Source organism: Dipodomys merriami, unplaced genomic scaffold (assembly GCF_024711535.1).
Source record: "Dipodomys merriami isolate MVZ:Mamm:240054 unplaced genomic scaffold, mDipMer1.0.p SCAF_184, whole genome shotgun sequence".
Classification (NCBI taxonomy): domain Eukaryota; kingdom Metazoa; phylum Chordata; class Mammalia; order Rodentia; family Heteromyidae; genus Dipodomys; species Dipodomys merriami.
Window position 1 is genome coordinate 2159340 of NW_027203204.1, and position 27372 is coordinate 2186711.

General features: G+C 37.8%; 1 protein-coding gene across 1 annotated transcript in view; it reads right to left on the bottom strand.

Moving 5' to 3' along the window:
* Positions 1–27372, bottom strand: part of LOC138830143 (inactive heparanase-2) — a 444295-nt gene that overhangs the window by 387212 nt on the left and 29711 nt on the right. The window contains exon 3 of the mRNA XM_070026578.1: positions 6255–6416. Coding sequence (XP_069882679.1) covers positions 6255–6416 — 162 coding nt within the window. The remainder of the gene's footprint in view (positions 1–6254; positions 6417–27372) is intronic.

Below are 27372 nucleotides of genomic sequence, written 5' to 3' on the forward strand. Positions count from 1 at the left end.
CCCGGGCAGGAAAGTCCATGAGACTCATATCTCCAATAAACCACCTGGAAATCAGAAGTGGCGCTGTGGCTCAAGTGGTAGAGTCCTCTCCTTGAGCTGAAGAGCTGAGGGACAGCACCCAGTCCCAGAGTTCAAGCCCCATCACTGACCCAAAAAAAGGGGTGGAATTTTGCTGTCTCTTCTGGAGCTAGGACATTCATCTTCTGACTTGTGATGTCAGAGCTACACCCTCACCAGGAATTGGGACTTTTACCAGCAGCCCTACAGTCATAAGGGCTTTGGCTCCAGAATGCAAATTACATTATTGGTGTCCATGGTTATGAGGCTTCCAGACCTGAACTAAGCTACACTGTCAGGATCCCAGAGTCTCCAGCTTACAGAGAAGCCTGATGGGGACATCTAGCCTCTACAATCACACAAGCCAATGTACAGAGTACATACACTTCTACATGTATGTAGATTCCTGTATGCCTATATGCATATTTATTTGCATATATAAATACATACATGTGAATACATACACACACCTGTATATATATATATATATATACACATACATACACACACACATTTTTATACTGTTGGCTTCTATCTTTCTAGTGGTTAGAGCTAATCTGGAAGTGTTTCAAATAGAATACTATTTTATATTTGAAGTTGAAGCCCTAGTTTAGAATATACATACATTTGTATGACACATCTCTAACCTCTAGAAAAATCTACTATAGTGAAATAGTCTACATTCCTCTGCAGCATATTAATAAACATGCAAACAAGTATTATACAAGGTTGTAGGCTAATCACTTTTCAGGTTTATTTCCAAACATTATTTTACCACTTTTTTTTAGTAAATTTAGTACTAAACACCATGGAGAGAAAAAAAAATAACTGGTGCTAAAAACTCTGCAATCTGGGGGTGGTATACATACAAATCACACAAACTTGGACTCACACTGAGAGAAATATACATTCTTCCACAAAGCAAATGTCCACAAAGTCAGTGTTTGCTTGTCCCCTTGTACTAACATAATACATATTGCTACTATATAAAAGGTCTTAGAGGTAACTACCTCTAAAAGAGGTAAAAGACCTTGGCTAATGAAGGAAATGAGGTTACCCCAAGCATATGGAAGAAAATATGGAGTATTTAATGGGACAGATTATGCTGGTAAATTTATCATTGATTCTCATGAGCAGAGAACTATGTATGGATAGAGGAATGATTAAGTAGAAAGTAAAATGGATCTTCTAAGATCTCAAAAGCAATAGCACTGATAAGCTATAAACTCACACACACACATGGCACACATGCGCGTGTGCACGGGTGGAAGAATGTTTTTTGAACCACTAACAAAATTAATTTTGAGACAACTAAAATCAATAGGCAGACAGAATTTCATGTGTGTATACTTATTCTGGGGTTTGAACTCAGGGCCTGGGCACTATCACTGAGATTTTGCGCTCATGGCTAGCCCTCTACCACATGAGCCATAGCCCTATTCTGCCCCTGGAGCCCCAGTTCCACTCTCTGCTTTTTGGTGATTGACTTGGAGATAAGAGTCTGGGCTTTCCTGCCCAGGCTGGCTCCAAACCACAATCCTCAGATCTTAGCCTCCTGAATAGCTAGAATTACAGGCATGAGTCAACAGCACCCAACTTTGTCAGAAATTATTTTAAGCTTCCACTAAATTGCCAAATTAATAGACAATTGTTAAGTAATAGTGGAAATAAAAAAGGTCTCTAAATCTCTAAATTGAGATGATCAAGAAACGTGCTACAGAATAAGAACTATAATCAGTTATAATCTTTTGTGTTTGACCAGTGACTAAGCCTAAAAATCATTCCCTGGGCATTATTATGATTTCTGGGAAATGCAGGAGTGGTTGTTCCACTGATTTAAGATCTTTTGCTCAATTGAAATTAGCAGAATGGGCCATATGGGGAAGTATAATCCTTTGCTCCATTCATTGGCTACAGTAACACAGAAACCAACCATAGGAACCCCTCTGTAGTTCAAAGCGTCATGAATAAAGGAAGTGGTAAAAGCAAAAGATGGCAGCCAAAAACATCACAAGAGAACTTAGAAAGACTGGATTGTGCAGGGCGTAATCTTAGCAGCCTGTAATCTTAGCTGCTCAGGAGGCTGAGATCTGAGGATCAAGGCTCAAAGCCAGCCCAAGAAGACAAACCCAAGAGACTCTTATCTCCAATTAAGCAGCAAAAGGCCAGAAGTGGGGATGTGGTTCCAATGATATAGTTGCTAGCCTTCGGCAAAAAGAGCCAAGCTAGAATGTGAGACCATGAGTTCAAGTCCCAATACTGGCACACAAAAAAAACAAAATGGGACTAGATTTTGTCTTACAGAATGCCATGCATTTATAATTTCAAGCTACCTGGATGCAAAGGGTTACTAGATGACTTCATAGCACAAATAGCTTTCTTAAAACTTGACCTCATTTCAGCATTACTCGCTATACTCTACATATTACCCAGAATGCTCGAAAATAGGGCATTCCTTGCCTTCCAGGAGTTTGTGTCCTAAACAAAGTCTAGAAAATTTATTTCCTCTTAAGACTGACAATATTTGCATTTGTCATTTGATTACAGGGCAGGGATCCATGAGAAATGTTCAGTTTACACCTTCAAAAGGAGGGGAGACAAATAACTAAAGCTGAACATGTAAACGTCATTTAGAACAGGTCAATATGATCCCTCACAGAGTAGTCTTCAGGTGAATTCACTGTGTATATAACAGAGCATTTTCAACAAGCTTATACAGCGCTGCTATATTAAGAACTATGAGAGTACAAAGAAGTTTAAGACCATCTGATCCCTGTTCTTTCTTAAAGGCTCCTCCCCAATTCTCCCTCTCATTTGTCATTCCCTCGGAACAAGTACAGTAACAACTGTCGTGCTCAGGAAACTGCAGAACAAGCATCCATACCCATGTCAGCAAGTTAGTGTGAAAAGCATAGCAGACAACTCATCACTGTTTAAAATAATCCATCACTGATACCCTACTGGAACTATTCTATCACTTTCCAGTAACCCAGTAGTTACTGGATCATTTGCAATATTATATAAATTGTTCACATGAGAACAGTAAGACAAGTTCAAAATCATGCCCCAAAAAAGCAGGAAAATAATTCCCTTTGCTAAAAATTCAATGCAATGGAGACTTCTTCAACCGCATATACATATTAAAGGGTGTTTCATATTAGTTTCTATTAACCAGGATATCATGAATAATTACGAAGGTGTTTTGAAATAGAAGACCTTCAGCATTTGCTATTTAAAAGAAATTATTGACTGACTTTTAAGAGGTAACTATTAAAAGGGAATGTCAGTAGCAGAAACTCGAGAGTTAATCATCTGACCAGCTGACCTGAAGATGAGAATTTGTTTGTGAGGTGAAAAATATACTCATCTGACATTTCAAACACATGACTTTTTATTCTTTTATCATACTGGGATCTTGAATGTCCCATCTTAAAAAAATATATACTACTAACTTACCAGGAAACAATTCTTATACATTTCTGTCCATCCATATGCATGAGACTGCAAATAATTAGGAAGAGTGGGAGAATCTTTGCAAAGGTTCTCTCTCCTTCTGAGATTTTAGTGGCCCCATTTTCTCATCAGATTACAAGATGAATACCTTTGTCACAAATACTTCATACATTATGCCAGTGTTATACAAAAATAAGTGGTATATCACCAAACAGAATTCCTAGAGTAGGCGTTTTGACTGTGTTGGTAAAGAAAGTCACTTCGTTTGAGAGATCTCTGCCCCTTCCACCTCTCCCTCCTTACCAACATGCATTCATCACTGAAAAGGGAAATATTTACAAAACCTAGTTTAGTTATGTTTAAATATTATGTTTAGCTGTCTGGAGACCATGTTCTCAAGATTTATACAAGAAATCAAGGATTAAACTTCATAACAATTAGAAAACTACACTGTGTAAAATCAAAGACTTAGTTAAAGGACATTAAAATAGTTTTTACCATCGGTGCTAAACTAAAATGACTCCATCTCTATCCAACACCTGGAACCAAAACCTTTTGAACTTTCATATAAACAGACTAGGGCACACCAAATGTTCTGTCTGCTGCAAGGTACCACCGCTGCACAGGCATCTGAATGAAAAATGTGGAAAATGCCTGAGGACTCTTTGAAGGAGCTTGGAAGAAGGAAGGGCAGGAAAGAGGCTCTTCTCTAGAGTAAGTTTGTTTAGTGGAAAGTAAGCAAGTTGTCAGGGGAAAAGTTGACAATGTTGATTCCAACAGTTTGAACTGTGAATAAACATCCAGGGGGATTATGTTACTGAGAATTAGAAAAGATTCCATTGAACTCAATGAAACACTTGTGTTTTCAAAGATAATATGCCTTCAGGCCATCATCTGGATTTACAATTTAGGGTTAGAATTACCCTAAGCCCTTCATATGCAACATTAAAGAACACAGGCTATGACCTCTCTAATACAAGTCTAAAAATATTAGAATATGGATGGGATAAAAATATTTCATATCCAAACAGTGAATTGGAAAATGACGTGTGTGTGTGTGTGTGTGTGTGTGTGTGTGTGTGTGTGTGTGTGTGTGTGTGTGTGTGTGTGTGTGTGTGTGTGTGTGTGTGTGTGTGTGTGTGTGTGTGTGTGTGTGTGTGTGTGTGTACATTTGAGAATTTGAGATAGGCTTTAAAAAAAAAACCTGGAGAAAAATATACAGTCTTCCAAACATGTACATGAAACTAAGTTTTGTTTCACTAACCAAGTTAAGGAAACTCATGCATTGGCCATAAATAACTTTTAAGTTTTCCCTCATTAATTCCCTCTCAGAGAGAAAAATAAAATAAAATAAAAGCAGAGGCCTGTCCTTAATCCTCTTCTCTGCCCAACAAAGTCACATTTTAAATCTGGCTTTCATCTCATACTGTTGGATTTTCTACCAGGTACAAGCTGAAAAGTTAGAAAAGTCAAGCTTTTCAAAAGCAAATCAATCTCATTGCCACTCAGCAATTCCTGGTGACATGTCAGAGGAAGGCTATTTTTTTTAATGTTAAAATTTTTCTAACTTAGAGTTCACAAAAATAAGTATGAGATGTTCATTGCCTGTTAGATATGCCATCTTTTCTTCTTTTTTTACATATTCATAAATAAGAGAAAACATACTGTGACTTGTTAAAAATGCCTTAAGAGTTGGGCACCAGTGACTCACACCTGTAATCCTAAGGTACTTAGGAGGGTGAGATCTAAAGATCATGGTTCAAAGCCAGCCCAGGCAGGAAAGTCCTTGAGATTCTTATCTCCAATTTACCACTAGAAAATGGAAGTAGTGCTGTGGCTCAAAGTGGTAGAGTGCTAGCCTTGAACAGAAGAGCTCAAGGATAGTAATGAGGCTGTGAGTTTAAGCCCCATCACCACCAACAACAACAACAAAATACATTCAGAGCAAGATGCAGACCTGCTTGCATGATCTTGTTAAAAAATGAAGGTGATTTGCACTCCCCTCTTGGTTATTTCAAGTCCTATGTGACTCTCACATGAGAACCTGTGATTAGAATCTTTCCCAAACCCTCACCAAAAGAGCCTGTGCACCTCACAGGCTGTTCACTAGGAAAATTTGCAGGTAGCCCTGCAAAAAAAAAAAAGTTGTTTCTCTTTCTTTATCTGACACACCACTTACTTTCCTTCCAGAAGCAGGGGTAGAAGGGAGAAGAGCACAGTCTCATGGCCTATTTGCTCCTAAAAAGAAAATCAAATTCCCAGGATATTTTCAGACATCATCAGGAATAGAACATTATCAGCTCTGCCTGAAGATCATTATCTATTTTACATTTCATCTTTATATTCACTGGGTTCAGAGAAAGGGCATACACAGAAAGAGGAAAATCGCCGCTTCTGAAAAGATACCAAATTTAGTAATCCTCTCAAATCTACTGGCACATGTCTAGAAAGTCATAGTTTTACAAGAATTCATTAGGTTTTCATTGGGTCTGTCTTTGAGAAAACACATGCTGAATCAATCGCCCATAACTTCCAACCAAAAATACATCTGCAAACTACAGGAAATATTTGTTACAGGAAAGATGAGTGTAATCATAATTAAAGGTATGATAGAGTTGGGTGGAGAAATACAAATGTGGATTTATCTGGATCCCACACAAGGATTCCCCAATCCCAACGTGCTGATTGAGAGCATTCATCAAGATATAATGCTGAAAGAACCTAGCCGACTCCAGTAGCCTTACCTGTTAATATAAGATTGCTGTATGTGTTGGAAAATTGCTCCTTTAGAAGAACCAGATGCATCTGTGCTGCCTTCTCTCTTTGAAGTTCTAGCATAATATCAGGATGTTGTGCAATTTTACAGCCTTTCTGTTTATCCAGGGCAACATCACTTCGAACAATATCTACAAAAAAAAGGAAAAAGTAGAGAGCAAAAACAGTCTAAGAAACATATACACATAAAAGTGTCATTTGATCCCAAAATAATAATATATACTACCAACACTTTCACCAAACTAAATAGACACAGAAATGAGGGATCCCCAACTCTGTGGTACATCTTGTTAGTTCCTGTTTACCTCCAACTTCTTTGGAGATTTCTTTTTTTTTTACGTGCTCTCTCTTTGCCCCTCCCCTTCTCTCTTTTCTCTTTCTCTCTCTCTCATCATTAAGTGTTCAACTCATACATTCTCTGACTTAGCGTAATCTCTACAGGACTTATTTACCTCTTAAGGGTATTTTCTTAACTATTTTTGCCATTTTCCATAGAGAAAAATAATATAACTTTGAATACTAGGGACTATGAAGGTTATTTCCTCTACCTCCTGCCTGAGAACCTGGCTAGCTTCAGATGTGTATGTGGATATTTGGCCTGTTTTCAAGTTTACCTCCTATCCAGATCTTTCATGTCCAAGGGAGGGCTGCTACTCTGAGAGTTACCCAATCAGGGTTTCTCCTGCTCTTGTTCATATACTACTGGAGAAAGGGCTTTGTTCTTTCAGTATGGGAAGACTTTGTGAATCACTGAAGCGAGCAAGAAGAGGTACAGTGTACAAACACTTTGCAGTCTGCCGCTTCCCTACTTACTTTCACACTGGTAGCAAGCTGCTTTTTTATACTTCTATAGAACGTTCAGGTCTTGCATAGTTAGCAAAATAATTTTAGACAAAAGAGCAACAAAAATAAATAACTGTTCTGACACCATTGAAGTCTATGATTTAGGAGGGAAAAACTAATGTCTACATTAAGTGTATCGATAGAAAACAGTCAGCTAAATAAGTTATATACAGTCACACCAAAAAGAAAATGTGGAATGTGGCACGAAGGAACCCTATACAGAGAAGAAGAGAGAAAAGCACAATGATAAGGAGGAGGAAAGGAGTAAATCTCACCAGGAGAGTAAACAAGCAAAATGAATTAGGGAAGAATGAAGTATTAACAATTCAGCAAATCATCAAATATCTAAGACAAATAAAAGAGAGGCAGGAATATAGATTATCCCAAATAAGCTAAGGTAAAACAACAAAATGACAAGAATTGGCACCTGCTTCTTGTTAATAACACTAAATATCAGGAGCTGGGAAGGTGGCTCAGTGGTAGAGTGCTTGCCTTGCATGCATAAGGCCCTGGGTTCAATTCCTCAGCACCACATAAGAAATAAAATTTCTTTTAAAGCCAGAAGTGGCGTTGTGGTTCAAGTAGCAGAGCACTGGCCTTGAGCTAAAGAGCTGAGGGACAATGCCCAGGCCCAGAGTTCAGGCTCCATGACTGACTCAAAAAAATAAAATAAAAATAAAAAATAACACTAAATGTCAAGGGTATTAATTCTCTAATTAAAAGACATAAGTTGGCTGATTGGCTTTAACACACATACACACACACACACACACACACACACACACACACACACACGATACAACTCTTTCCTCACTGAAAACACAAGCAAAGACATACTGACTGAAATAAAAGGATAAAAATGACTTCCACATAAATGAAATCTGAATGCTTCCAGAGTGATTATACTCATATACAACAAAACAAACCAAAATTAGAATCTAGAAAGGATGTTCACTCCATAAACAGAACTATTCATCAAGATATAGTGACTGAACATATATACAAATCAAAAGATGGTATAATTGATTTCATTTTGAAATAAAAACTATGGACATAAAAGGACAGATATGCCCCGATAATAATAATGAGTGACTCCCATTCCCCTGTTACTCTCTGTAGATCACCCACAAAAAAATAGCAACTAATGAATACAGCATTAAACTTAACCAGATTTTATGTTAGTCCATAAAACAAGACTTAATGATAAAAATGTTGACATTGTCTCTATACTATTAGATCATAGTGGGATAAAAGTAGAAATCAACATCAAGAGGAGCTATACAAACACATAGGGATTGAACCATATACTTTTGTATGAGTGGGTAATTGGAAAAATAAAGGGGAAAAAGGTTTTAATTCCTAGAGTCACATGAAAATGTAAACACAACAGAATAGATTCTGCACAGTACAGCAAAGGTAGTTCTAAGAAAAAAGTATATAGCTAGGAACATCCACATTTTAAAAAAGTAAAAATGATCTTAAAGAAAAACAACCTAATGATGCACCACAAAGTTTTAAATAAACAAGAACAAGTCAAATTCAAAACTGAAGGAAAAAGTTCATAGCTGAAAGTAATGAAATAGCATTTTAAAAAAAGATACAAAAGAGTCAATAAAACAGAGCTGATTCTTTCCAAAGATAAATAAGGTTGTTAAATCCTGAGTAGCCAAACTAATAGAAGAAAGAGAAAACCAAGTCATTAAAATTAGAGATGAAAAATAAGAAATAACAACTGAAACAACTGAACTCCAGAGGATCACTAGGATATTTTGAAATTTTTATATTCTAGTAAATTGAAAATCTAGATGAAATAAATTTCTAGACATATGTAATCTACTAAAGAAAAACTCCAGGAATGGATAGATTCCTTGCTAAATCTAGCAGCCCTTTACAGAAGAGCTAATCAATGACCCTCATGAAATCAAAAGGAACATAATGGTTTCAAAGCCAGTCCAGAATGCCACCTTGAAACCCGAATAAAGACACAATAAAGGAAGAAAATGATGGACTAATTTTCTTGATCATAAACACAAAAGAAATCCCCAATAAAATCTTTGAGAGAAAAATCCAACAATACATCCAAAGATCATGACCAGGTTAATTTTATTCCACAGGTGCAAGAACCGTGTAATGTATGCAAATCAATAAATTTAATGCAGCGCATAATCATAATCAAGGGTAAATATCAAAGAAATAGAGCGCTTGCCTTGCATGCATGAGGCCCGAGTTCAATTCCTCAGCACCACATAAGCAAAAAAAAAAAAATCCAGAAGTGGTGCAGTGGCTCAAGTGACAGAGCCACCAGTGGCTCACACCTGTAATCCTAGCTACTCAGAGGCTAAGATCTGAGGATCATGGTTCAAAGCTGGGGCAAGAAAGTCCGTGAGATTCTTATCTCCAATTAACCACCAGAAAACCGGAAGTGACTCTGTGGCTCAAGTGGTAGATCTGAGTGTTCACCTTGAGCTGAAGAGCTCAGGAACAGCGCCCAGGCCCAGAGTTCAGGCCCCATGACCGACATTAAAAAAAAAAAAAAAAAATCAAAGAAATTTAAATCAAAACTACACTGAGATTCTCACCATAATCATACTGGCTATTATCAAGGAAACAAATGACAAATGTTGGCAAAACTGCAGGGAAAAATAGACTACCCCTTATACTCTACTAATGGTAATCTAAATTAGTATAGCCACTGTTGAAATAGGTATGAACAGTCCACAAAAAAATAAAAATAGAATTTCTAGGTGATTCAGCCATAATACTTCTGGGTATATCTAAAAGAAGCAAAGTCATTTTACTACAGAGGTACTTCATATCTGTGTTTATTGAGGCATTATTCACAACAGCCAAATTATTAATTTAGGACAAATAATCAGGCCAGTTACACATCAAAGGATAAATTGGATAAAAAAAAAAAGATGGTGAAAATACACGATCAAGTTTTACTCAACCATTTCCTTCTACAGGTTTTAGAAGTTTTATGATTTACATTTAGACATTTGATCATTTCTAGGTTAGTTTGTGTATAAGTGCACTAGGAAGATCCCAAAGTTTATCTTTTTTCTTTTTTTGCTTTTTGTTCAGTCGTGGAGCTTGAACTCTGGGCCTTGGCACTGTCCCTCAGCTCTTCAGCTCAAGGCGAGTGCTCTACCACTTGAGCCACTTCCAGTTTTCTTGTGGTTTATTGGAGATAAGAGTCTCACAGACTTTCCTGCCTGGGCTGGCTTTAAACCATGATCCTCAGATCTTACCCTTGTGAGTAGCTAGGATTACAGGTGTGAGCCACAGGTACCCAGCCCAAAGTTTATCTTTTCACATAAAAACTTTCAGTCATTCCAGAATCATTTATTGAAGATTATGCTTTCTCCGTTGAGGTGACTGTATAAGCTTTGTTAGAACTCAATTTGACATTATTTGTGTGGATCTAATTCTGATTCCTAATTGTATTTCACAGAAGCATTTTCTTTTCCTTTGATTACTACCATATTTCCTAGTTTACAATAGCTTCATACCACTCTGAAATCAGGTTCCAGTCAGGTGTACTGCTGGCTCAGAGAACTAGAAAAGTCTTGCTTGAAGGCCAGGCTAGAATACATAATGAAATTCCAGCTCAAAATAAATAAATAAATAAAAATAAATCACCTGCTGACTTTATTTAAATGTTATTCTGTTTTTTCTTTCTTTTTTTTTTTTTTGGGGGGGGGGTCCAGTCGTGGGGCCTGAACTCTGGGCCTGGGTGCTGTCCTTCAGCTCAAGGCTAGCACTCTACCACTTGAGCCACAGCTCCACTTCTGGCTTTTTTCTTTTTGCTTATGTGGTGCTGAGGAATCGAACCCAGGGCCTCATGCATGCAAGGCAAGCGCTCTACCACTGAGCCACCTTCCCAGCCCCTCTGCTTTTTCTAAAAGCTTTCCCTATTCTGGTTCACCCACACATATGCATGTATATATCTGATATATGTGTGTATATGTAGATATCTGTCTGTCTATCTAGAAAGAAAGAGAGGGAAAGAGAGACAGAGACAGAGAGACATAGTTTATAGAAAAGTCTTTTTATGAATTAAACTGGGATTGAGTTGAATCTATAGATCATACCAGGAAGAATTAATGTCTTAATAATGCTGAGTTTTCTAATTCATGAACTCATTTTATTTCTCTCCATTTATTCAATTTCTTTCATCTTTGTTTTGTAATTTGGGGCAGAAATGTTCTGAATCCATTTTGTAAATTTCAAATGCCAGTGTTCACTTATTAAGATTCATGGTCTTCCTATCCATGTCTTACAGTGAGTCTCCACATAGATATCTTTTTCAATGAAGTTTTACACGTTTCTAAACCTTAATATAAGCCCAGGTGCATGTGTGTACCCCACTCACTCAAAAAGCTGAGATTGTGATTTGAGACTAGCCCAAGCAAAAGGTTCACAAGAAACTGGGAGTGTAGGTGCATATCTGTAATCCTAGCTACACAGGAGGCATAAATTGGAGGCTCACAGTTCAAGGTTGACCCCAGAGTCCCCCCCCCAAAAAAAACTTGAGACCCTATCTGAAAAATAACTAATGCAAAAAATTGTCTAGGCTTATGACTCAAGAAGAAGATACCTGCATAGCAAGTGTTAGACCATAAATTTAAACCCCAGTGCTGTAGGGAAATAAAAACACCTTAGTGCAGCACTTGCTATATTTATTCTTAGGTATTTCAGCTTTTGTCACTTTAATGAATGGTATAATTATGACATGTGCTAAATTCCTGTTCCTAGTTTTGGTCACTATACTTGAACCCAACAATTTTGGTAAATTTTTCTATTATTTCTAGCAACTTGCCTCTAGATGTTCATGAATTCATGAAGGAAATAATTGCATCATTCCTTGCCAGCAACAATTTTTGCTTCTTCTTTTTCAATTATATATATATATATATGTATATGTATATATGTATGTATATATGTATATATGTATGTATATATACATATATATAAAGAATTCTTACATATTTTGTTCTTATATATTTTGCTTTGCTTTGCTTATTTCTGAGGAGACATGGAATTCTCATCTTACAGTCAGAAATACTACTGTTCTTCCGGATAATCTTTTATATTTATAATCTGTATATCTGTACAGTGAACAGTTTTGAAAGACAGTCTTCATTATGGAGACAGACATTCTTCCCCTAGGGCCCCAACGCAAACATGCTTACTGTCCAATATAATAAAGATAACCATACTTTCCTCAAAGGGCAGATCTGTTGAGTACCCATTATGAAAGAATCAGATTTCCTAAACTAGAATTCTCCTCTGGTAATACAATCCACTGTAGCATGTAATGCTGCTATGATCTGAATATCATCCCCCTCCAAAATTCATGTAAAACTTAGCTGTCATTGTGATGGTATGGGGAGGTGAGCTTTTAAAAGTTATTTAGGTGGCTGGGCACTGGTAGCTCATGCCTATAATCCTAGCTAGTAAGGAAACTGAGATCTAAGGATCGTGTATTGAAGCCGCTGGGGATAGGAATGTTCATGAGACAATCTCCAAGGAAGCACTAAAAAGCTGGAAGTGGAGCTGTAACTCAGTGGTTGAGTGCTAGCCTTGAGCAAAAAGCTCAGGGACAATGCCCAGGCCCTGAGTTCAAGCTCTAGTACTGGCAGCAAAAAAAAAAAAAAAAAAAAAGGTATGTAAATATATATGTGTTCCACCCTCATAAATTGAGTAATACCATAATGCTCCCTCTTATTCTCTATTTCTCTCTAGCCCTCTCTTTGCCCTTCACCAAGGGATCACTTCCACCATTTATCTCTCTCTCTCTCTCTCTCTCCAAATCTGTGAGCCAACAAATTTCTGTTGTTATAAATAACCTGATTTGTGGACTGTGACGATTGCCATGTCCTCTTCTTGCCACTCTATGGAAACTCAGGAAACTACTACAAAACAACTGCTGATACTTTAGCCGCTGCTCTTATTGTGAAAAATAAAATCCTTTTTCTCTAACATAAAAGTCTCATATCCTCTGCAAGCATCCACAGACCCCTGGGTAGCCTACTTCTATTAGCTTCCAGATGCCTCACAGTTGATGGCCTTGTCATGTTGGTTATGATATCCAAAACAAAGGTGAGCTTCACTGACTTTCCTGATTCTAAAGAGAATGCTTATAACATTTCACCATTAAATGTAATAAATGATTAAGTTTCTAGATAAATAACATTTCTAAAGTTTTTAGGTTTTTTTTTTTAAAGAAATGCCTAACCCTTTCAACTTGGGAGAATGTTGCCTTAGTGGTTTAGCTTTCAAAAGTGGCTCTGCTTAGAATCAAAAAGAAGGAATCCTTATAAAGGATCTATGGGAATTCCAGGCAACACATTTCTGACATTCTTCATCCCTTACCAACCCCATACCTGCAGCATCCCTCATCTCAATGGTTGTAACTCCCCAGTTTTCTCAACTGTTCTCTAGAGAAGGGGTTGGTAGTTTGTTTTTTTTTGATGGGGGGGGGGGGGGGGAAGGTGCCTACAAAAAGCCAGAAAGTTAAACGCTTTAGATCTTGTAGGACACAATCTCTTGCAACTATCCAACTCTGCTATTGTAATGCAAAGTAGCTATCAATGACATGTAAGTGAGCGGGTATGGATGTGTTCCAACAAAACTTTATCAAATCAGATGGTGACAAAGTTTAGTCTACAAGTTATACTGTGCTGACTCCTACTGTAGAAGAACAAATAGAGATACAAATACTCTTAAATTTCTCATATAAAGAAACTGATGCCAGACATGAAGAGATGTGCTAGAAGTTATAATGATTTTGTACCATGTAAAGATTAGAACCTAGGTCTCCCAACTGTTGGTGCTCTTCCCATTACATCATCCAGCAAAACAAATGACACTCTGGCAGAATCTGCTTCAACAGTATTTTATCCACTTCTACTAAATGTATGCATATATATATATATATATATATATATATATATATATATATGGATACTTGGCAGATGTCCATGAATATTCAAGTCTGTGCTCCAGCGACCTCCTCTGTGGTGTGCATTATTTGTCTAGTTTTGCATCATTCCCAGATGAAGACATCACAGTTTCATCTCAAGAATGTTCATGAAAACATGTGATACAGTTGGGTTGGAAGCTGAACCCAACAGCAAAACCTTCCCACAGCTAATAAGCAAAAATCATTCATCTGCTAAATATTTCTAAGGCTTTCCTACAGTATTGACCACAGCCCTAATTTTTCATCTGTATACCAGGACTCATAACCAATCAACTTGAAGTCTATTTTCAAACTAAAGTCCCTGCAGAGCTCAATCTAATACTATTCTAAGCAAAATAAAATTAAAAAATCAGAATATATCCTATCTATCTCATTTCTCTCATCTGCAATCTTTGACATTTAATCCACAAAGATATTTCACTTGGTCTGATGAGTTCGCCACAAAAGTGCTAAACAAAAGTACTGAGACTAATCATAAATAACTGTCAACCTTGATATATAAAGCTGAGAGCAAAGCACTAGTGCTTAAAGATTGGGTTCAGATATATTGGTTTACTCAGTGAATCCAGTGCTATTTTAAACCCTATTTAGTGAACTCACACCTTGAGTAGAAGACTAGGCTACACACTAAAATTCTTCCAGTTCTAAGATTTAATTATTCTGAATATAGCCAAAAACAAGTGACTGTTGTAATCTGGAGAAATCCTCAAAGAAGATTAACTCCTCCATGAAAACTGTAAATTTAAATATGGGAAAACCAAGACATAGTTGCATGAAGTTAGTTCTGCTTATTCCCCTTCCATTCCTCTCTTCCAAACAGTAAATCCTTTTAGGGCACCCTAGAGAGACAATGATCTGTCAAAATGAAATTACCTTTTACAACCAATTGATAATAACAAAAATGGAAAGAGAACATGTATCCTCTAAGAAATGATTTAGAATTTGCTTCACTGAAGCAATAGTCATGAACGCCAATTAAAGGCAAGCCTATATTTGGTCAAAAATCAGTAATAATCTTGGATATAGTAAATTCTAGTGGAATCTATTAAAATTCTTTAGAAGTGATAGGCAAAGCAAAAAGGCAACAATTACTCTTGATACATTCTTTTCTTATAAAGAAGACAAGAAATAGTTGGGCCCTGGATCATGGAGTCAGTAGTTCTTGCCTTTCTTTATGTTGGGGTTTGGGGGGTGGGGATGGAAAACGTCTTCAAGTTTCTTCAAGACTTACTCCCTGGCATGGAATACAAGGTTCATATTTTATCATCATTTAGGTATAAATTTTCCAGAAAAGTTTATAAAGTTTATAACTATGTTATAGTCAACCAGAACATTAAAGACTGTTCTAAAAACTTAAACACAGGGTTAGACCTCTGAACTTTTGATAAGATTTGGTGAAGCATTATCAGTTCCTTGCCTAACCTGGAGGCAAATCAAATTTCCTCATGTGGATGGTTTTGGAGCCTCCTAGTGGCAGCCTCAGGGGACCTACAGAGCTAGCTTGGAAAGCACCAGGCTTTCAAGGAAAGAATATTAGATACAGATGCTGGTGATGAATTCAAACACTTCAGCTCCTACAATGTACTCAACACACTATGCAGGACACTAAAACAATACAGAGCTGGATAAATATTGGTCCCTCCCTATGGAATTCATAGGCTACTAGGTGAAAACAGAAATTACTAAACATAAAAGAAGTCATTTCTAATTACAATTGAGAAGGGGGATATGTCATAAACAGAGATGATATTTTTGCCTCAAAATATAGATGTCTATCTACTGGAGAAGCCAAGATTATTACATATTTTCAAGCCTTTGATAAGTCTGCTTCCTGTTTGATATACTTTCTTTTCCACTAGCATCATTCTTAGATTAACTACAGGTAGAGTCAGATTAGTGGGAAGCAAAATGGGAGGAGAGACTGGAAGCAAAGTTAAGACATGAACTTTATCCTCTCATCTCTGAAAAGATGTCCAAGGTGAATCAGAAAAGCAGTATACAGAAGGTGATTCACTATAATAACTAGTAATAGAATAAGAAACATATTAGGAGAGTTAGTGAGCAAAGTAGCCCATGAACTTCTCATAATAATTCAAAAAAGGGGTCGGAAGAGCCCTTGTGCTGTGAGGCACAGCAGTGGTAGAAAAGAAGATTCCAGAAGAGATTAGGTGCAGGGAAAAATCAAAACAGTTCCTTTTTTCTTAATACAGAAAGAAAACCATGAAGTACTTAACCAAGGGAGGGGACCACAAAAGTTAAAGGCTGTTATGATTTGAATCTGAGATACCCTCAGAAGGTTCAGACATTCAAGGTTTGGATACCAGTTGACAGACTTTGAGGAAGCGATTTATCTTAGAGTTCTGACTGAACAAATGGAATGTATCCCTTATGAATTCATTATGAGAAAGTAGTACAATGTAGGAGTTAGGACACCGTTGGAAAGGTTTGAAAAGCTTGCCATTTGCTTCCTCCAAGTACAAATAAAGTTGAGGCCAACGAAAAGGTGTCTTCTGAAGAGATTAGAACCATTAAAAAGAAGTTAAGTTCTGTGCTTCAGGGACAAGCTGAAAAGATGCTTTAAGACATTCAAGAATTAACCTGATCCCATTCATCACAGGCCCAAGGAGTAATAGTCTTTTGGGTTTTTTTTTTTAATTTTACTGAGAACATATACTGATGCAAATATTTTCAGTTTTTTAATTAGTATAAGTTAATTATACAGGGTAAGGAACTTGATTATGGCATTTCCCTACATGGATAGAATGTCCTTTATCATAATCATCCCCTTAATTACCCTGGCTTGGGCCCTATCCATCCTCACCCTATTACTTTCCACCACCCTAGTGGTCCGCTTCTAGTTCATGTCTCCTTTCCTTTCCCCACATTCTACAAATGAGAGAAGTCATGTGACATTTATCCAGGTGAGAGTTACTTCACTTAGCATGACGATCTCCAGTTCCAGCCATTTTCCTGCAAGCAACAAGAATAAGCTGGGGAAGTTAGACTCAAGATACAGTGGAGTCCCCAAGAAGTTGGAAATGCCAGGGAGCATAGAACAGTTACGCTAAGAGAAGTTACAGACAACGAGCCCAGTCAGCCCAAGAGAGGGGCCATGTGGCAGGCAAATGTCAAGGCCCTAGAGATAGGGATGTCCAAGGCCCTCCCTCGGATCTCAATCACACCACCATCATGTTCAGAAACATGGTACTATAGAATTTAATGTTGCCCCTATTGGGGTCTGGTCTTTACTTAGTCCCACTCCCTCTTTCTGTACCCTCATTCCTTCCTTTTGGAATGGGAATGTTTATTTTGTGCCATTGTGTTTGGAAGGATGTTACTCATTTTAATTCTACGAGACCCATAGCGAAGAGTTTGTCTTGAGTCTCGGAAAAAATAACCTTTGAACTTTAGAGAAAGAGCAAGTATCAGATAGGATCTCATTAACTAGATGTTAAAGACTATAGGAAATGTTTCAGATGAACTAAATGCATTTTTTTTGGTGGGGGAGGTCCGGTCATGGGGCCTGAACTCTGGGCCTGGGCGCTGTCCCTCAGCTCTTCAGCTCAAAGCTAGCGCTCTACCACTTGAGCCACAGCGCCACTTGCGGCTTTTTTCTTTTTGCTTATGTGGTGCTGAGGAATCGAACCCAGGGCCTCATACATGCAAGATAAGCGCTCTACCACTGAGCCACCTTCCCAGCCCCTAAATGCGTTTTATGTAATGAGAGGGGCATGAAATATTGGGAGACTAGGAGCTAAATATTATAGGTTGGGTATTAAATGTCTCTCCTACGGGCTCATTTTTAGGGGCCTGTGTACCAGTTGATGGGTTTGGGGGAAGTGACTAGATCTTCAAAGTTCTGACTTGATCAATGGATTAATCCTTGGATAGATTCATAATCTGGTAGTGTTAGTAGGAGGTGGGGCAGTGTAGGAGGTCAGGTTTAGTAGAAGTTGATGCATCTTATGCCCCCTTGATTCTCTTTACTTGCCAGCCACCATGAGGTATGCAACTGTTCAATTACACTCTCAGCACCATGGTACTCTGCCTAAGGCCCCAAGCAACAGAGCCAATTGACAATGGAACAAAACTTTCCAAGCCATAAAACAAAATAAATCTGCCTTCCTTTAAAGTGTGTCTGAGAGGCATTTGTCATAGCAATGAAGATGTCTGACTTAGGGCACAGAAGAAGGTGATGAATTACAGATCCTGAACACTTTTCCTACATCTCCAACAGATCCAAACCAAAACACCAGGTGCATGACTTCAGAGAGAGCTGAGGGGCACGAAAAGATGGGAGGAAGGACAGTAAGCAACAGACAGATGAATCCAGAAACACTGATCTTGGGAGACAAAAGAAACAATAGATCTCAAACCTAGAGCAAAATGGTAGGGAAGGAGCAGACTTCTCTCTCCAGTAAAAGCTGGAAGATAAAGGAGAAAAAGACAAGTCTCACGAAGCATGGGCACACAAGCTGGCACTCTGTAAGAGTAAACTTTAAAATGGGAGATCTGTATACCATCTAGCAAACACATGCCAGAGAATGGGTCATTGCTCATTTCTAGCTTGCTCACCTTAAGAAGGGAATTACAACCTCTCCTCTTGTCTGTGGAGAGAACAAAATACCCTGTTTTGTTTTTTTTTTTTTACATCTGCAAACCCCAAATACTGCTACTCTTCCACTGGCTAAGTGAGAGACCATCCTAAGAATCTAGTTGTGACTTGGACTCAGATACACAGACACAAATCTACTTGGGTGGGAAGTGTGAGCTTCAAGCCACACCAGAGGGAAGCCAAGAGGGAAAACATCGGCAGAGCTTCAGCCAGAACTCTGAGAAGAGAGAGGCCAGCTGTTGTGGATATGAGTAGGAGTGTGAGACAGAGAACTGGAAGGCCACAGTGCACAGGATAAATCAGTGCCGGGATCATTCCAAGCCAGCACACACTACTTGAGTTTGACTGATTTCTACAGTCAAACTGTAGAAACAGACAGCTGATTAGTGGAAAGCAGCACAGCTCAGGAATGTCCCTATGCTAAACTCACAGGCAGAGCACATCTGGTGCAAGGAGGCATCTAACCCCATCTTGGGGTTCAGCTAGTGGGGGAAGTTTGGGCGCTGCTCCTGCATAGGAATTCAGTCTAGTAGGGAAGACAAGACTGGGTTCAGGCTTCAAATGGCCACTTCTGGTCTAATTTTAAAGTACACAGTTAAAGATAACTGGTAGGAAGAGATCCACAAACTTCAGCAAGGAAGAAATAGCGATTGGTGAGTTTTGCTTTTCCTTCTCTCTACACATTTTATTTTGTTCTCCTTTGCCATTATTTTTTTTTTTTCAATTGAAGGGCTTGAACTCTGGACCTGGGTGCTGTCCCTGAGCTCTTTCACTCAAGGCCAGTGTGCTACCACTTTAAGCCACAACTCTACTTCTGGGTTTTGAGAGGTTAAGTGGAGATAAAAGTCTCATGGGGACTTTTCTACCTGGGATGGCCTTGAACCATGATCCTCAGATCTCAGCTTCCTGAATAGCTAGGATTATAGGATTATAGGCCACTCACACCTGGCCATTATTTCTCATATCTTCAACCCATTACTTTCCTCTTTCCTATCTGATTCTTTTTTATCCTTTACTATTCTCCTATTTGTAACTTGTTAATTCCTTTAGATTTAATCTGGTTCTTTTTTTTCTAACCTCATTGGGTGTATAGCTGTTTTCAATTATTTTCTATTACACTTAAGTATCTGGTTTGTATTATTTTATTTTTGCAGCACTGGGGTTTGAACTCAGGACCTTTTGAGCCCTAGGCTAACGGTCTGCCACTTCAGCCATAGTTTTCTGACTTATTTTTCAGTTGGAATCTCATGCACTATCTTAGGGTCTACCCCAGAGGACCGCAATTCTCCTGCCATTGTCTGGCACTTAGATGGGACTACATCATATTCCATCATTCCCAGCTTGTTGTTTGAGATAAGAGTCTCAATAACTTTTTCCCTGGGCTGACTTCTTTCAACTGTGATACTCCCATCTCTGCCTGCTATGTTCTTGGATTACAGGCATGCACTTGGATTACAGGTATGCACAATATTATTACAACAGATGCACAAATTACCATATAGAAACATAAGAAATGTGACAAAGCAAGGCAATATAACTCCCTAAAAGTTCACAAGTCCTCAAGAACCAAATCCAAAAGAAATGAAGAGGTGGAAATGCAGGACAAAGGACTCAAAGGTCTAATCTTTAAAATGATCAATGACCTAAAAAATAGTTCAAACAAATAAAATAAAGAAGTCAATCCAAGACTGAACAAGTAAGTCATCAATATAGATTAGAATTTCAGCGAGGAAATTAAGATTCTAAAAAATGTTAGGATCCAATCTAGGTTTTTGTTTTTTGTTACTTTGCTGGTACTGGGGCTTGAACTCAGGGTCTGGGCACTGTCCCTAAACGTTATTATGCGCACTCTACCCCTTGAGCCACAGCTCAAGAGTCCCTCTAAAAAATGTTAGAAATAAAAAAAAAATAAGGGAGGTAAAAAATACACAGGAATACATCCATTAAAAAAAATAACTAAATAAGCTGGGCACCAGTGGCTCACACCTGTAATCCTAGCTACTCAGGAGTCTGAGATCTGAGGATCACAGTTCAAAGCTAGCCCAGGCAGGAAAGTCTATGAGACTCTTATCTCCAATAAACCATTAGAGCACTCACCTTGAGCTGAAGAGCTGAGGGACAGCACCCAAGCCCAGAGTTCAAGTCCCATGACCAACAACAACAAAAAAAAGCTAAATAAAGCAGACAAAGGATATTGTGGATTGAAGAAAAATTTGAGAGACTATTACATCCAGACAACAGTAATCAACAATAAATATAATAAAAACTGTAAGAGAAAAATGTTAACTTATTGACAAAGTCATAGTCATCAGACATACATCATAACTCATAGCAAAACCATACTATTCAGAAAAATATGGTGTGACATAACTTCAAGCCCTGGTGGCAAATAACTGCTAGTCAGAATTACTATATGAAACAAAGTTATCCTTTGTGATTAGTGATAAAATAGAAACCTTCCAAGATAAGCACAAACTACATCCATTCATGCTCACTGAGCCAACATTAAAGAATATTTTTGAAGTAATTTTACAATCAGATGAGGAGAAAAGACAGTCATAATGTGAGATCTCAGGAAAAGATAAAGTTCATGAGAGGAATAGGTGAACAAGTAATAATTAGGAATGAATCAAACATACTCACATCAGAAAACCAGTAAATTCTTAAGATGAATAAGAAAGAAGGGAAAAACAGTGCTCAAAATTACAAAGAATAAAAGATGCAGACTGAATGAGTTTGTTTGTTTGTTAATTGCAAGAAACATGCCTCTCTGGAAAAGAAACACACAGACTGAAAGTAAAAGGATACAAAATGAGATGGCAAGCCAGCGGAAGCCAAGCTATATTTATATCTAACAAAGTGAGTTCAAGACAAAATTAGTCCAAAGAGATAAAGAAATTCACTACATGCTAACAATGTGAATGTTCCATTAAGAAGATATAAGATTGATATGCACCAAATGTTAATGTATGACAGTTCATAAAACAAATACTACTGAAAGTAGACAGAGATCCTAAGATACAGTAACAATGTGTGACTTCAATACCCCATACTCATCAAAGATACATTACCTAGACCCCACCCCCAAATCAATGACGAATAGATTACCTAGACCCCACCCTCACCCCAAAATCAATGAGCATACCTCAGAGTTAAAACTGTACCACATTACCAACTGGACCCAGAAAACATATGCAGAATATTCCTTCCAACAGCTGTGGAATACCAATACTTATCAACAGCCCACAGCTTTCTCCAAAATAGGTCAGACTTAGGGCGAGAAAGCAAGTCTTATCAAGCCCAAAAAAGATAGATTGAATTTTTGTGTCTTGTCAGTTCATAATGAAACTACCAATCAGTTTCAAGAGAACTTACAGAAACTGTTCAAACACATGGAGAATGAACAATACACTTTTGAATGATTCCTGGGTCACTGAAGGAATCAATAAGGAGGTTTTGTTTTTTTTAGTTTACTAAAATAAAAATAAAATGGAAACATAACTTACCTGATCCCTTGAGAGAGAGCAAAGTAGTTTTAAAAGAAAAGCTTGGGGCTATGTGTGTTCTATTTAAAAACTACAGCACTCTTAAATAATCTAGTCATGTGCCTCAAAGTCTTAGAAAAACAAGAACAAGAGATACCCATAATTAGCAAACAAAAACAAATAAAGATCATGACTAGAAATCAATGAAATGAAGACTAAAAGAACACAAAGAATCAATATCTCAAAGGCATTTCATTTTATTCAATTTATTTTGTTATCTTTAAGTAGTTATACAAAGGGGAATCAATTCAACATATCAATGTATGAGTACAATGCATCTTGATCAGTGTTATTTTTCCATCATGCTCTTTCCCATTTACTCCAATCCCACCTGTCCCCTCAAGTTACCTAGCTCCATTTTCACATACATACACTGAGTATTAGGACTGTATTTGCCAACCATTCCTCTCTCCATTTGTTTTCCCCTCCCTTCAAGTCCCTGGGAAAAAACATGTTTCAGCTTCCTGGTACTCATTCTGTTAAACTGTCCACTGTTAGAAGAAGTCACATCATGGGAATACACCCATGAATATACCATATTCCGTTTGATTGCATATATACACATATGGCCCTGTGTGTGTTTTCATACATGTTTATATTCTAGATCTAACATATGTAAATATATAATGCCTCTGAATAAACCCAAGGAAGGAGGTAAAAGATCTCAACAAGGAAAATGACAAAACACTAAACAAAGAAATTGAGGAAGACACTAGAAGGTAGAAAGTCCTCTCATGATCATGGATGACAGAATTGATCATGTGAAAAGTCAGTCTGAAGCTTCAATGTAACCTTTGTCAAATTTTAAATGATAATCTTTATTTTAAAAAAAATAGAAAAATCCTAAAAATCATTTGGAAATACACAAAAACCAGAAAAGTCAAAGCAATCCTGAGCAAAAAAGACCAGTGCTAGAGATGTTTGAAAACCTGACTTCTAATTATAGTACAGGGCTACAGTCACAAAAGCAGGCTGGTACTTGCATAAAGTCAGACATGCAACTCAATGATGTGGAATAGAAGACCTAGAAATAAATCCACATAGGTACAGGCATCTGATTCTTGACAAAGGTTCAAAAATATATATTATATAACTGAGAAAAGACAGCCTCTTTAACGAATGGTGCAAGGAAAACATATAGAAGATTAGAATTAGATTCCTACTCCACAAAATGAAATCAAAATGAATCAATATACTACTGAAAACTTTGAAACTACTAAAGGAGAATACAGGGCAAAGACTTCTAGATACAGGCATAGACAATAACCTTCTGGAAAAGAGTAAAAATTGGCAAACAGGGTCACATCAAATTAAAAGGCTTTTGTACCTCAAATGAAACAATAAGGTACCAAGACAACCTACAGAAGGAGGGGAAAAATATTTGCCAGCCATTCCTCCAGAATACATAGAGAACTCAAAAACTTAAACACCAAAAGAGCTAGTAATCCATAAATAAGTGGCAAATGAACTGAAAAGACAATTACCAAACAAAGAAACAGCCAATTAGGACATGAAAAATGTATTATAGCTATAACTATCAGAACTATGAAACTACATTGGGATTCCATCTCATCCTGATCAGAATGGCCATCAATGAGAAAATAAAAACAAATGGTAGCAAGGATGTGGGGATGAGAGGCAATGAAGGAACCCTATACACTGGTGGTAGGAATATACATTAGCACCAATGGAAATACATATAGCAGGTCCTAAAAAAAAAAAAAACTTAAAAACTGAACTGCCAGGTATCATACAGTCGTGATTCCACACCTAAAGGAACCAAAGTCAGCACATGGTAGAGATCACAATCATGTTGATTACAGCACTTGTCACAGTATCTAAGTTATGAGATCAGCCTTGGTAAATGGATAAGGAAAAATGTGTGTGTACACACACACACACACACACACACACACACACACACATACTGTGGAGTTCTATTCAACCCTAGAAAAGAACTTGCACAATCTGCAAGAAAATAGTTGCAACTGGAGATCTACAGACACAAGAGGAGAGTCTTCAAAAGAAACCAATCTAGCGACAACTTGATCTTGAACTTTTAGCCTCTAGAACCATAAGGAATACATTTTCTGAGGTTATAAATACACTTTTGGTGTGTATAGTTGTTTTGTTGTGGCAGACCTAGAAAATTAATATACTAGCCTCAGATAACTTTGGAGGAAGTCTCCTTATTCCTTCTCTCAACTCCTCCACTGCCTCTAATCCCAGCATTCTATACTTTCTGAGATTTGCACAGAACTTTCATTCTTGGCTGTAGGCCAAATAATTATTTCTTTCACCTCCATTATTTGACAAATGCTAAAACTGGGCCTAGACAAGCTAAATGAATTGGCCAAGGGTACACATTTATTTGTGGTGAATCCAACACTGTACACAGGTATACAGACTCATAATTCTATACAAATGTCTGTCTATGTCTTCAAAAGACCCACAGATATTTAGTGAGCTGCTTATGCTATTATGTTTCCTTTCCTATGTGGCACATTTTCCCTTTAATAGGATATTCAAATACCAAAACATTCAAACTGATGGCTATGTAATGATGGGATATAAGTACCCTGAAAGACAAGTAAATGAAAGATTTGGGGACAGGGAGATGCTTTGGGAAACTCAGATCATAACATAAATTGTGGTTATCTGATAATGATGAAATACGAGAAGCCATATCAAACCTCTCACCTGAATCACCTTAGTAAGTGAAAAAGAATAAAAATCCACAAAGCAATGGTTGAGACAGAAAATATATGGCAGAGGTAGCTAAGGGAAGGAAAACAAGCATGCTGATTCCTTGGTGTTCCATCTCATTGCTAGACACAGTTCTCGTCAGTGCAGAAGAGGAGCCCAGACATAATTCAATTGTGAACTGAAGAGTCAGAGTTCACACTTAGAAGAGGCCAACACAACTAGAACTTAGAGGAGAGAAAACAGGAGACAGAGGAACTATAGGAAGAGCCTAAGCTCTAGAGAGCTGCAGAGAAATGCCCTGGCATGTACATGAACACTAAGATAAAGAAAAGAACCACCAGGCCAGATTAAGTATAACAATTACCATAATTAACACAGGAAAAGCTAACACAAGAACATAATTCATGTTCTAGATAGCCAGAACAAAACAATTTCATAATATACAGACATATTTAAGAGAGAAAGAATTTTAACTGCTGGGTGCCAGGGGCTCATACCTATAATCCTAGTTAGGAAGGATTAGCTACTCTGAGGATTGCGGTTCAAAGCCAGCCTGAGCAGTAAAGTTTGTGAGACTTTTATCTCCAATTAATCACCCAAAATTAAAATTAAAAATTAAAAAAAAAAACAAAAGTGGATCTGTGGCCCAAGGGGTAGATTTCAAGCCTTGAGTAAAAATGCTCCATCACAAAGTAATAAAATAATAAAACTGCTTACAAAGACTATCACTTGTTTCATCTACCCCCAGATAATTTCTCCTCTAAATCTAATTGAGAGGTTTACCAAATACACTTGAAACAGAAGCAAATAGAACAATCGATTGGGGAAAAACACACATACACACAAAACAAAAAACGTGGTTCTTATTTCCTAGGGCCTTAGAACTTCAGACCAGATGCAGCTAACCAAAGCCATTGCAGTAAGGGAATATTTGGGAAAAAGGCAGAGTTGCAAGAGAGAATAAATCTGATTTTTTTTAAAAAAAGGAGCCTTTGGACAAGTGAAATAATTTGTTTAAATATTTTTAGAATATCGAAATGGAAATTCATTTGCAGAGATGAAAAGCTATCCTTGGAAAAAGCCCCCTGAGCTCCTCCTGGACCCATATGGACTAGGTTGTGTGCTCATGACTTTTCGGTCCTGAGGACAATTGGAAATTCCACAGTCTCTTCTCGCTGCAAGAGTCCTGTTCCTCCACATGACTTTTCCCCCTTTTAACACCACAAGAGACATCGAATTAACTTTCCTGCCACACACAGCTGGCACCAAAGCAAACCAAGCTGTGAGGTGGCTGACCCAGAATTACTGATGAATGCTCAAAGTAAACATGCTTTCAGCCAATCTGGAATGGTATACTTCTAAGAGCACAGAGAACTCTTAAACTTAATTAACTCATCAGGACAAACTGTCCATCCAATGGAAGTTTTGCAGTAATGAATATCAGACCGCAGATCTTCCTGCAGCTGAGCTTGTTTATCATTCGAGGAGGCTGCTTCTGCATGGCTCATAGAGAGTTTGGGGATTTTTATTTTCACTGGCTTCTGGCTTCTTATATTTATATAAACAGACCAAGAAAGAAAAACACACATATGAGCAAGTTTAAATGGACGATCCCATGCCCTCTACCCCCCCACACACACAAAGGCAAAAACACCTACCTTTTTCCTTTTCCACATGTCAGAGTGGACAACTAAGGAAGAAAAGGCCAAGTTTGGGAGAAGAAAGGGCTTCAGTAAAAACATGAATTTCCCTAAGTGGCTTTGTCATTGTTTGGAAGTTTTAATAAAGTGCTCTCTATTGCAAAATCTGATTATTGCCTACTGTAAGCTATTACCCATCCCCCCCCCAAATGACATCAGACCCACACAAAGACTCCAGCCTCACCTAAGGAAAGGCCAAGGGAATCTCTGGAATGAGCTCACTTGACTCCATGACATAGATAACCAATGCTCTGTAGAACAAGGCTGTTTTTTTCCAGTTGTTTTGTTTACCAGTTTTGTTTTTTTTTCTGTAGACTATGATCCCCTAAGTGGGCTCTGACCACGGCTGTAAAGGAAACAAGGTGTCTGTGTGGATCCTTTTTGAGACAGAACCAAACCCTTTGAAAGATCCTAGAAGGTCTTGCTAGAGGGAACTTCAAGAACTACGTACTGGCCTGCATCAGAAGTAGACAGGGTACCTCCAGTCCTCTGAGAACTAGCCCAGGTAAACAATTTGGTTACCTTTAAGAAATGCCCCCCACTGCCTATCTCCTGGTGGAGATGGGCTAGCTTTTTAAGTATAGTCATTCATATCACAGATCACTTGATGTGCCAACTATGCAGTGACTCATCTAAACAAGCATTCCTTTGTGAAGTGCCCACCATGCATCGGACATGGGGCTAGTACTT